Here is a 13,686-nt window from a genome sequence, read left to right on the forward strand (position 1 = left end):
AAAACATCGTACTATTTTATAATAATCTTTTTTGAAAACGATTTCCGGAGTGGAAATCGTTTTCAAAGCAATTATAAAATGTAATTTTCATTACAATCAATAATTGTGTTTTAATTCCATACAAATATGATATTTTAAATAATTCAGTGATTACAAATGCACTTTAAAATCTTTGTATTCATATACATTTTTTTTTGTTTTTTAGGTCATACAAATGTTCATCCTGTTGGGAAGCCTTCGCTAACAAGTCACACCTCTATTTCCATAAGAAAAACCAATGTGAAGGATCACGGTTACCGTGTCCGTTTTGTAAAAAACGCTTCGGAACAGAAGCAGAGTATAGTTCACATATATATTATAGTCACCCCGAATAATGTTAAGTTTTAGTCCCTTGTCCACGAAGTTAAAACAAGGGTTTCTAGTATTTTTCTGATGTGTGGTTGCTGTCATATTATATATAAAAATTAACGGCTTGGTATAATTTTTTTCATATAAAAAAGTAATTTCTGGTCGTTTCATGTTCCTAATCTGCTTGATCAGAAAAAATTAAGAGTTTAAAAAGTAGACAGTTGCATCGCAACCTAATACCAGAAAAATTTGTGAAACCGTTAGAGAAACCAATTATTTATAACTGCCTGAAAAAAGTATCAGAACGTTTGAACACTGCCAAAACTTATATTTAATAGAATTTATTTACAAGGTAAGGGGCGGTAAGTGCGGAGCAAATATTTGTAAGTTCAACTATATTTGGTGCTGACGTTCTGTGAAAAAGATTTGAAATTTTGTTACATAAAATATTACGCATTTGGTCCAACGAAATGGAGCAAGAGCATAGTTGTAAATGCAAGTCTGTATCATGCTGTTGCTTTGTATTATTCTTAAATGCCGGACATAGAACCAAAGCAAATATTACGTATTCTTCATATAAAATATTATTAGTTTTAAAATAATACTTAAGACAAAACCAAGGAACTATTTATAGGTTTGGCGGATAGTTGATGGAAAATCATGTTCAATAATAAACCAAAAGTTTTTAAATATCCACAGAATATCGTCAACTTTCTCTGTGCGGCGTTATCCATTTGTTAAACCTTCTTTCTGCGTGACCTATGTATATTTTGACATGTATCTTTGGCATATACTTTATTTTTTCGAGTCCAGACTCCCATCTAATTCTAGTTGAGGTTCTCGGTACAGTAACGGGAAACGTTGATCGCTGCATCGCTGACCAACCATAGGTCGTGGAGAGACATCTAGGGCATGACAGAAGATGCTCTGTATTTTGTTATCCACATTCGCACAGATCGCTATTAGTAGTTTGCAGCTTTATTTTGTTGGACTTTACTGGAGCTACGCCAGTTCTAATACAGTTTAATGTCCTTTAGGTCTTCCAGTTGAGTCTACTATCGGACGACATCTCTTCTTGGGATGGTGGGTAGTTTTCTGGTGGGCCGACTGGCACACAACGCAAGAAGCTTTTTCTGGATTTTAGCCTCTAACGGTTATGTTCCGTGTTGTAGAGTGGGTGGCGTTCATCGAAGGTTTGTTTAAATTTCTCTTCATATTCAGCAGGTGCTTTGGGTGATGAGAAACCTGCCGCCTTATACAGGAGGTTGAGTGGGTTAGGTTTCATACATCTGGTTACTAACCTACATATCATTCAAGGCTACATCAACTTGTTTTTCTTGAACTGATCAATTCTAGACTGGGCAGGCATACTCTCATGTTAAAAAACACATTGCTCATGCTGTTATTCTCATTGTGTCAAGACAATTGTGTCAGGCCAACTACTTCCAGACAATGTTCATAATAGGGCGTTTTTGGTGGTAACCTTTTATCTTGTGTTATGACTTTGGTCATTATATTAAAGAACGAAATTTCGAGCTACTTACGTTTGTCTGTGGGCTATAGAACCTTTCCCTCCTACGTGACTTCTAGTTCCGATTTAGGTAAAAGGCGTTTACTTGTGTTTTTGAGGGATTTGGCTTAAGGTAGTTTTCTCTGTAATATTTAGACATATTGTTTAGGGCAGCTTCGAGATTTTCCTCGATGTTATTGAAGTTCTTCGATCGTACCGCAATAGCTTGTGTGACTCCAGGGATGTATTGTCTACAGTTGTCTACAAATTAAACCTTCTTCTAAATGGAACGATTGTTATAAAACTTTTTCCAAATCTTACTGTTTAAAGAGAACGGTATTGTTGTATTTCCATCGGATATGGTGGCTGTTAAAGTTGCCCAGAATAAATTTTGTTTTTTAGACCAGACGTTATCTGGCGGTATAAAATCGAAGACCACCCCTGGCGGTTTATATATGGGCGTCATGTTATATTCTCCTAGTTCTGCTGTTAGTATTTTTATGATACTATGATTTGTAGTACCGACTGAGGTTGCAATGATGTTTATTTTGGCATATGGTGCGCTTCCGTGTTTTGAGTGTGGAAAATCTACTAGTAGTTGCATTCCTGGGATCTGAGGACTATGTGCTCATTTGGTTCTCTGCTGATTCTTTGCAGAGGTGTACTTCATTTTGATTTTGGTAATGTCAATGGAGTTGTCAATGTTATGGTGATAGTTGTCAGAGATGATTCTGACAAAAACTCTGGTGGTTTCTCTGTCCTGAACTTTGGTTTCTACAATGTCTATGTTTATTGTGTTTTATATATTTATCCAAGAATTGCTGGATTTTAGAGCTTTTTTTTGAAGAAGTTTACACCTATAAATGTTAACGAATTGTGATATTATTTTTTGTCTGGCGTATCAAGGTAGATATAACTAATAGCTTGGTTGTATATTTTTTTAATATGTTAGGTGTCTATTAATTTTATTGCTATTCGCTTAATTCCGCAGAGTTCAGTATTATAATTACCTTGTGAAATAGAAATATTTATCGACCTGTATATCATACTGTTACGTGCGGTCATTTTTTGTTTATATGGTCGAATGGATCGGTTATCAATTGTAGTATCTGTATATGTTGGTTTTTGGGAATTTATTTATTTGGTTGTTTTATTCATGTTTATTATTTATGTTGTCATGTTATAGTTTATATGTGATAAAATTGTCTGAAATTATCTGCAGCTGTCTTCAGAATCTGATTCGGATCGGAAAAAGTAACAAAGTAAGTTTAGTCTGAGTGCCTGAACATACTGGAATTGAAGGAAACGAAAAAGCGGACCCTACTTGCCAGGGGAGGGACAAAAGAAACATTCACAGGTCCAGAACCTGTCGTCGGCATAGCAAAAAGCACAACCTAAAGAACAACATCGGACTTTGTGGAACGGATGGAACGAAACCACTGGTACTTACAAACGAGTGTCAAACATTCGAAGGCTTTTATGCATGAACCTTCGAAGAAGAGATCCAAAGATCTACAAAAAGTGAATTGTAGTGATCTGCGTATTACCGTAGGTTTCCTAACAGTACATTGTCGCTTCAAGGGAAAGCACATGGACAAAATCGGACTGACAGAAAGTACAAATTGCAGATTCTGTCAGACTGATGACGAGCCGGCGGAACACGTTCTGTGCAACTCCCTAGGGCTGGATAGAATAAGGCTCAATACATTTTAACAATATTAAATAGATTCCTGCGATTTCGTTTAAGTGTCCCATAAGGTCATAATAGAGTTTGTGACGAGTTCTGGTCATTAACTTTAACCTAGGGATAAGCCACTATAGAACTATTAGGTCTAGTGGAAGGGTGGTTAAGCGCTCACTGAAATTTAACCTAACCTATATTAAGTTGATGATATTTGGTGGAGATTAAAAAAACAGTGTTGTGTGTTTGTTTTTTTTTATTGCAAAAGTAAAGAACTGACAAGAAATTATAAATAAATTTCAAATTAACTTTATTATTAAAAGTATAAATGTAACAAGAAATTCTACCTGGAAATTAATTTCCCCTTTACGAATAAAATCTGGTAATGAAAAGACAGAAACAATATCGGAAACTGCTGTAGAGCGCATTGAAACAAAGTTGTTAGATTGACAATTGAAAAGTACGATTGACTTACCATCTATTTGACGTTTTCCCCACAAAATATTTATTTGATTTCTTACTGGAAAATTTTACCAGAATTCAATCACTCAATTGTAAGATTACATGTATTTTAAAGTCGTTTTTCTTAAGTTAGTTACAAATGTTATTTTCATTACAACCAATAATTACAACCAAATTAATTCTACATAAACATAATATTTAGTTTTTCTTAGTTCGTTTATTTATCTATTCACAGACTGGTTGAAATTTCTACAATCACTTAAATATTCATCACCTTCCGAAAAGCTTGATATAATTTTGCCAGAAATTTGGGTCTTGACGTTACGTTTTTTTTTTTTTTTAATTGCCATAGCTTATCTTTCTTCTTTTCTCTATTTTTTTTACTTTTCATTTTGTTTTCTTCGTCAAGAAGTCTCTGTTCCATTTTTGAAGCTAAACTGCTATACTGGCGTTGTATTACTTTTTCTCTATAGTAAAATTCTGAAGAAGCGACACGATACAAGCTTCATAGGAAAGATGCGCTGTAAACAGTTGAAAGAATCTATTTACGCGATGAGTAGAGTCTGTTATACAACATGTAAACGTTTTCAATTTTTTGAAAATCTATAAAAGGAATATTAACCAACAGCGGTTTTATATAATTCTTATATTATTTTATTCTCGTATTAGGAAGATACTAAAAGAATAATGGGCACAATCTTTGAGAATGGTATTTGGAGAAGGCGATATAATTTTGAAATGTACGAGAAGTATAAAGAAATAGTTAATGGTAGAGATGTAATATCTTTCATAAAAATAGGTAGGCTTAGATGGGCTGGATGTGTCAAAATAAAAATGAAAATTACCCACCCAGACGAACCCTATTAGCGGTCTTTCTCTCTCTCTCTCTCTTCAGTTACCACCTTTTACCATATAAGCATCACAATTGCTAAGTTTTGAAAATGGAAGTTTTTGTAGATCAAATTTACATATAGATAGTTTCATTAGTAGAAAGTTTATGTTTTAATAATTTTCTCGCTAGTTCTGCCTTTGTTAAGTGAAGCTCTTTTTCTAATATTGCAGGGGTCTTCAACTGGTGCTTTAAAATAAAAATTAATTTGCAATATATGAAAAAGCATACATAATACATATTTTTTTTGGAAGTGAACCTTCGTGTTGGAATTTTTATATAGCTGAAACATTTTTCTTGTATCTAAATTTGGTTGTAAGAATAGGATGTCTTTGAGACTTATATATACAGACGAATGTTGAGGATTCCATGGGTACAAGAGTTACTAATTTTGAGGTACTTCGTCGCATGTGTAAACAAAAAGAATTACTAAGAATAATCAAAGAGAGGAAAATGCAATACTTGGGTCATGTGTTGAGAGGCGAAAGATATGAATTACTTCAAGTTATACTGGAAGGAAAAGTATAGGACAAAAGATCAGTAGGAAGACGCCAGAACTCGTGGCTGAAAGACCTGAGGAGATGGTTCGACCGCTCATCCGCAGAGATCTTTCGCGCAGCAGTTTCCAAAACTACAATTGCCATTTGGATCGCCAACCTTCGAAAGGAGACGGCGCAATGAGAAGAAGAAATTTGGATTTAAAATTTTGTTTCCGAAACACATTCGGAGGGAAACATGGGGAGACTATTTTCCATCCCTATTGCTAAAGGTGATAAATGAAGAAATAACGAAATAATTTTGAAGAGGAAGAGATAAAGGAAGTATTTAGGAAATTAAAAAAAAAACAAACAACTATTAAAACTAATCCAAACAATAATAGAACAAAACAGAATGCCAAAAGAATGGAGATCGAGCACTTCTCTTCAAAAAGGGAGATAAATCGGACCCGAAAAATTACAGGGGAATTAATTTATTAAACACAACACTAAAATTAACAACCACCGTGATATGAAATTATAACACTAGCAGAAAAACAAGGTTTTAGGTTAGGTTAGATCATTCATCGACGCTATATTTATAATGAGGCAAGTGCAAGAGAAATCATTAGAATACAACAAACCGGCATATCTGTGTTTCGTGGACCTTCAGAAGGCATTTGACAGGGTCTAATTAAAGACTTTATCCACTTATTGGATAAATAATTGATTATCCACTAATAATTAAAACGATCGAAAATGTCTACCAAAACAACATAGTAAAGTAGAAAAACTAACTGAGCCAAATGAAACAGGCAATAGGATAAGACAGGGAGATTCCCGGAGTCCTCTATTGTTCAACCTGATCATGGATGAAATATTAAAAAATGTGAACTAAAAAGGATAAAAAAACAACTTTAAATAATCTGCTATGCAGACGACGCAATACTGCTCTCTCAAAGTGAAGATGATTCACAACGTATGCTGCACCAATCTAATATAACCGCCAGAAAATTTAACATGTTAATTTCCCCAAAAAGGACAAAATGCATGGTTATAACAGCAAAATTTACTAAGATGTAAATTGTAGCTAGTAGGTCAGATAATAGAACAAGAGATGGAGTTTAAATATCTAGGCACGAGAGTATCTAGCTAGGGAAAGCTCGAAGCAGGAAAGATATTGGGAGAGAAATGAAAGGTAGAATTTACAAAAATAATAGGACAAAAAATAAGAGGACAAAAATACTGTTAGAAACAGCAGAGATGAAAAATTGATGGGACAGAGCTAGAAGTACTGATACACGCAAAGTGGAAAACTTAAGGATTTGGTAAAAAAAAAACAGTAGAATGGAATGACCATATAAACCGAATGACAAGAAATAGTACAGACGGCGAGAGACGGTTCCACAGTAAGAAGACCACGAAATATATGGAACGACAACTTACTGTAGGCACATTGAAAACAGACAGAATCAAGAAGATAAGTATAAGAATACTAGTTGACGTATGTAATACCAATAACGAAACAATGCTGGAAACAGCAGAAATGGGAATATTAAGAAGAATTATAGGAAAGACGCTGAGAGACCGAATAAGGAGTGACGAGATCAGAACATAATACACTGTACAGTGTATAAAAGAGTGGACACTAAACAGAAAAAAGAATGGATCAATTTCATCAGTAGAATGGCGGAAATACAAGAGTTGTTAAAATACATAGCAAGAGACAAATCAATTGATAGAAGTATCGGCGGATCCCACAAGAGATGAAGTAACAATCTTCCATAGAGACAACAAAATATTCAAACAGATGCCAGTAGGAAAAAGAACAAGAGGAAGACCGAAACTGAGATACTTAGAACAAATAGAAAATGATATAACAACCTTAAAAATAAAAAACTGGAGAAAAAAAGCACGAAACAGATCGGAATGGAGAAGAATCCTAGAACAGGCCAAGACCCAAAAAGGGTTGTCGAGCCAGTGATGATGATGATGATAGAGACAACATCCCGCCAATGAATAAGCAAAATTGCTTATATAAAGGAAGTAGAAGGTGTATGTAGTTCGTCCTCTTAGTCAATAAAGTTCAAATAAATATCGTTCATCTTGTAACATAACTTAGACTGGATGGGAAGTGGGGATTAAAAGAGAAAAGAAGAACTCCAGGAACAAGTGTGTTCACCTTGCAAACCGGTGCTCAGGTGTTTTGAAGTACCCAACGTGTCCCAAAGACGTGGGTCTATAGATCTAGTATGGAGTATATTTGGATAAAGATAAATTGATTGAACGTACCAATAGAAATATACACAATTTGGTATAAAAAGAAAGGGAAAAATAAAGGGCGCCACCTTGTCTTTTTTCGAGAGACAAGGAAAGCTCGAAATTTGAAATATGAAAATATATTAAAAAATGACAAATAAGTTTGACCTCTCCTTAAAAAAAATATGCATATATAGTCAAAAAAGAAACAAATACACTTACCTTATACGTCGGTCTACATTCATGTTTGAATTATGCTCATATTTTCCAAAAGAAAGTAATATAATGAGAGAGTAATAAATAAATAATTGCTACTAATTAACAACTTTTATTTCCAATATGGTAGAAATGGTATGGTAGTAAAAGTTAATATTAAAATATCATCATTTTAACAAAGTAGACATAAGCCAAACATGTAAATAGCAAAATCAAAAATGTAAATTAAAACAAATTCGGTTTTAAACAAATATTTTTAGAGTCATGGGGAATACCTTTATAACTGGGTAAAGTTGAAGTTTTAATCTCGTTTTAAATAAAATGATACTCAAGTTAAATAGTGAAAATAAAAAAAATGTCAAGACATTACCTCAGTTATGAGCATATCATATTTAGGTATGATAACTTAAAATCCAGTAAAATATACCTACAAAAATAGCTGAACATACAAAATTTACACATTTAATCAAATTGTACAAAAAAGTTTTTTATTTTTATGGTTTAAGGGCAACAGCAATACTATCTACCTCTATTCTAATCTACATTGCAGCATTGAATCATTGAAAAATTCAGCATAACGTGAGTAATTTGCTTCATCAGAAAAATGGAATAATAAATGAGATGACTTACAGTTTGAAGTTATTGTTGTTTTCTCTGCTTATGCAAACTAGACTGCTTGCTCTGCTTACCAACTTATCCTTATGAGAATCCAGAACTAAATCACCTTTTTTTATTTTATGGTACACTAATAATTCACCGGTATTATCTTTTGATGCAGGGTCCGCTCAGGTAGCGGCTTGTTCTTCCACCCTCTTGTCTGATGTCAAGTCACTGGGCCTTCGGCCCACGGCGATCGACCGCTCACCACCTCTTTCGGTGATGTCTCTGCGAGAAGTCCCCTAGTTCACAAATTCCCTACAGCAACGATAAATAAACTCAGTGTCGTCAAGTGATCTTCTAAAACGTAGTACGAAGACCTTACATTTCGTCAAATTTTATTCAAGTAAATAGTTCTCCCCTTCGGAAACAACTCTCGGCTAAAGTAAACAAAACCTCTTAGTGGTTTAAACTACTATTTTTAAAATACAACAATGTATTAACCATATTGATTTTTGTGACCTACTTTATGAAAAAGAAAATGCTGCAAACTTGGCTGTTGCCTCTAAAATGGTTTTTAAGGTATTAATATGGTCAATACACATGCACTATTTAGCCCAAAACTGATTTGATTCTCGTCTAATATAAGAATATACAACCTGAGAAGGTACAATTGCAACCAAAATGCATTCAATACCATGGATCCAGTTTGTATGGCGTGGAATTTTGGGGCATTCAGAACTAGAGCAATGAGCCGATCTCGACTTAATTAGGAAAATTACAACGAGTCGATAATTATACGACGCCATAATGTATTCATTTATCTTATATGGAATTAGTGAAGAATATTCTTCAAAATTATTTTATACTAGAAAGACGCCTTGTGAATTTTGAGATACCCAATATTTTGAACATTCCTTTCCTAACTTGGTGGTTGATTTTGGATAAATATTTACTTAATATTTGGAATATGTATACAAAGGTTTTGAGCAGTGACCAAACGGTCGTGATAATCCCAATTAATTGGCATCATACATTTACAACGTTAATATTCAATTAATTTAATTATTTTTTTATTTAAATTCCAAAATTGTGTGTTTGATATTATAAGAGTATTTATAAGATAGATTGTCGCATCGAATCTCGGGTGTATATCTTACGTCTGGAAATTTAATGAAGCCTTTTAATATTCACAGATAACAGAAGTTTCGGTGGGTACCTAAAGAGCGATACTAGCTAATTCAAAGGGTACTGAAAACCAAAGCTTTCTTTTATCTTTTTTAAAGAAAGAACAACATATTTAATAGACGCATTTTCCTCAATATGTTGATAAACAAAACATATTTATTAAAATGCCACCTGTTTCATATAATTAATTTCAGTATCTTTCGTTTTAGGATATGAGTGATTTTTTTTCTTAAAACTTTATCTTTTCTCCGATCGATAAGATAATACTAATTTTGCAGGCAAATATAAATCCCCAAAAGTATGTTTACCAGCCTAGACAGTAAATTAACAAAACTTGCTATCTAAGCTACCTAACATACGAAAATTGTATGAAAAAATAATTAAATTTCGACATTTATACTCCAGTCGTCAGAGAAAATGCCACTGAACCTCTAAAAATTATACGAACAGGCTGAATTTTGTCAAGAATATTAATTTTGGAACCACAAAAAAGATGCAAAAAAGTTTACCACTTTTACCCCCGGGCTTCCCCATAAAACCCGCTTCACAGGGGGTAAAAACGCAAAAAAATTTATTTACCAAGAATCTGTACACCGTAGAAAAAAATGTTTCAAATAAAAAAAGTAGCTGAGATAATTTTAAACAAAAATGTTTATAAGCATTTTCTTGTGTAGAATGAACCGTTCTCTTAGAAACAACGCTTGAAGCGACCGTCGATTTTGCATGTCAGTTACGCGCGCGAGATCAATGTTCAATAAAATTTGTATCGGCTCAACGGTAAAAATTCGATATCTTTTGATTCAAGTGGCCTATTGACAAAAATCAAAATGCGTTTTAATGCGATGAATACGATATATCCCTTTCATTGACTGGTCACTATGAAATTTCGATTACTAGAGCCTATCTTTTAAAACTCATAGCATGAAATTTTAGTTTTGAGTTTTGGCAACAAATGTGAGGCATTTGAAATATGTTTAAAAAACGCTGGATTTAAACTATCACACAACATTCGATCTAAATCTAAAACATTTAAAAAAAAATTTTTAATTACACTGGTACGTTTTTCAAAAGAACAAAATTTTTTCAATAAACTACACTCAAAACAGTCTTCGTAAATACGTTTTTTATTCTTATTTCAAATGCCTCATATTTGTTCCACAACTCACAATTGAAATTTCATGTCATAGGCTTTAAAGATTATACATTTTTTTAGAGGGAAGCCTGGGGGTAATCAAATTAATAGTCTCCGCAAAATTCCACTTGTTCGTATGATTTTTAGGGATCAACTCTCTGACGACTGGACTACTAAACAATTACTACTCTTAACAATCAATAATCTCACAACTTACCTATGCATTTGCAAAGGTTGATTTACTTTTTCAATATCTAACATGTCACCTGCGATCAGTTGATATCATCAGTAAACATACATCAGTTTTATTTGTCCATTTATTGATACAGTGATAAAAAGATTTATAAGTCAATTTGATGGTACAGTTGGTACTCTGTATTTGCACAAACGTTATCATTCATTTTTATACGATTTAATCAAAACATTTGTAGTCCAGTCGTCAGAGAATTGATCTCAAAAAACTTGAAAAACAAGCTGAATTTTGATGAGAATGTCGATTTTGGGGCCTTAAAAAAGATGCAAAAAAGTTTACCAATCCTACCCTCCGGCTTCCCCCTAAAACGCCACCTCGAAGGGAGAAACGAAAAAAATCGAGTTACCAAGAATCTGTACGCCCTAGAAGAAAATGTTTGAAATAAAAAATGTAGCTGAGATAATGATAAACAAAATTGTTTATTAGCACTTTTTGTGTAAAATGAACCGTTCTCTCAGATACAACGCTTGAAGCGACCGGCAATTTTGAATGTATTACGCGCCCGAAATCAATTTTAAATAAAATTTGTATCAACTGGACGGTAAAAATTCTATATCTTTTGATCAGAGTATAATATCGAAAAAAGTCAAAATGTGTTTTAAAGAAGAGCACAGATTTCGTATTCGCGTCACGAAAAATGCCTCCACAGAGACGGTATTGCATTATAGACATGTTTTTCTACATTTATACTGTTTAAGATAAGTCGTTCAAGCAACTTTGAGGTTGTTGGTAATAAATAAGCTGACAGACAGTACGATATGACGTTTTTAAGTGCTTTGAGCCAATAGTATTAAAGTATTGCATTGAATATATACTGTAGTTAGGAGTAGTTAACATACTCCTTGTTTTATAACTCTTTACAAACTATAGTAACATTTTAGCAGTTTCTAAAATATATATTCTTTAAACTTAAGGTGATAATTACTTCTGCAATTTCTTTTTATAAAAAGCAAATAGTTTAACTCATATAACATTGATTTCTCAAGATTTTGTCAATTTTTCTAGTAATTTTGAAGCTCTCACGACTTGTAAACAAAAGAAACAAGATCTCATAATATTTATTATCTATCGTTAAATTCTTAATAATGACTATACAATTATTATTGATGCCTTTCACAATTCTATTTATTATGAAACCATTATTCATAGACATTCGTATTCTCCAGACAACTTGAATTGCTATACCAATATTTTAAAACTACCATTATTAGGTTCGAATATTTCAACAACTACAACTAACTTTTTTGTCGAAAGAATATTAGGTTAGTATTCGTATTCATTCGTATTTTGTGACGCAGATTTTAAAAAGTCTCGTGGTAGCGTCATTTGTTATATAAATTGTGGCAATGAAATAATAAGACTAAACTAACCAATAACCATCTGTTTGCAAATATGACACTGAATGAATGTCGATTTTCCGATCGTTTCGCCGCGCCGGTCGGTTCGACTCGAGGCGAAAATATTTGGCACACCTCACCTTCTTTGGAGCTTGCTTGCTATACTTAATTTTTTGAGTATATAAGAACCCAAATTACCCCAAATAAAAATTATATTGCCATTTTTATGGAAACTGGTAGGAATTTATATATTTCGTAATTTATTATTACAATTATTCTTATAGGACATACATTTCATATCTCCAACACAACTAAGGATTGTATTGAATTTTTATTAAATTGTAACGGAAAAAATGGTTATTTTAAGAGTTTGCAAAATATATTTATACGATCGGAGAAAAAATTATATATTTAACACGGCAACAAATCAGATTTGGCTACCTAGGCTGGCTTCATAGACATTCTACAATCTGTTGTTAACTATAATCCTCGGTACCCAATATATTGTTGCCTAGTTAAATAAATTATAGTTTTGTCATTTGGCAGCAAATCGCAGTATTAGGATTTAAGGCTAATATTTTTATCAGAATTGTGGTTTTTAAATTCATAATTGTTGAACTTTCTCTTAAAGAATAATTTGAGTGATGTCCATGTATTTTCATTATTTTTAGTTACAATATTAAATCGGGAAATTGTAACTCGATGTTTTTATTGATAAGATTCAGTTCCAGCGTTAGGACTTGATTAGAATTTAGAAGATTGGTTATTATTGTTTTATTTTATCGCATTTTTAGAAGTTGTTTTATGTGCAACATCTTACACTTCTTTAGTCAAACAGTCGTTGCCATTTCCTTCTCGGAGTAAATTTTAAATCTCGAAGGATATGGATATGTTTTATTTGACTTGTCGACAATTATTTTGACGTATTTTATAGGTACCACCGTAAACTTTCAATAAAAGTTTAAAGAAATTATTCCATCAAACGTTTTTGGTTGTTTATATTATTTACCGTATTTTATTTTTATCGTATTCCATTATTGCATAATTTTTCTAATTGTGTTTTTTATCAAATTGTCATATAATAAATTATCGATCGTATCTGTATACCTATTTTTCGTGAAATTTTATCTATTTTGTATAATTAGTTATCACCAGTAGTTTATATGTTTCTTTTTTTGTATATACAATGAATAATTCTGACGTAAATAAACCATATATTTAATAAAGGGCACTGTTTTTATTATTTGGTCGCGACAATATCGTCACCTTAGTGTATCTATTTCACAAATTTTCAACTATGCTAGCACCCGATACTGCTGATTTATCCTATGACTAGTC

General features: G+C 32.7%; 1 protein-coding gene across 3 annotated transcripts in view; it reads left to right on the forward strand.

Annotated features, from left to right (window-relative positions):
• LOC140437124 (uncharacterized) overlaps window positions 1-13,565 on the forward strand; it is a 55,238-nt gene extending 41,673 nt beyond the window's left edge. For all 3 annotated transcript variants that reach the window (XM_072526454.1, XM_072526455.1, XM_072526456.1), the window contains exon 12: window positions 206-13,565. In XM_072526454.1, the coding sequence (XP_072382555.1) occupies window positions 206-374 (169 nt within the window). In that variant the 3' untranslated portion in view covers window positions 375-13,565. The remainder of the gene's footprint in view (window positions 1-205) is intronic.
• Window positions 13,566-13,686: the final 121 nt, after the last annotated feature.

Source organism: Diabrotica undecimpunctata, chromosome 3 (assembly GCF_040954645.1).
Source record: "Diabrotica undecimpunctata isolate CICGRU chromosome 3, icDiaUnde3, whole genome shotgun sequence".
Lineage (NCBI taxonomy): Eukaryota > Metazoa > Arthropoda > Insecta > Coleoptera > Chrysomelidae > Diabrotica > Diabrotica undecimpunctata.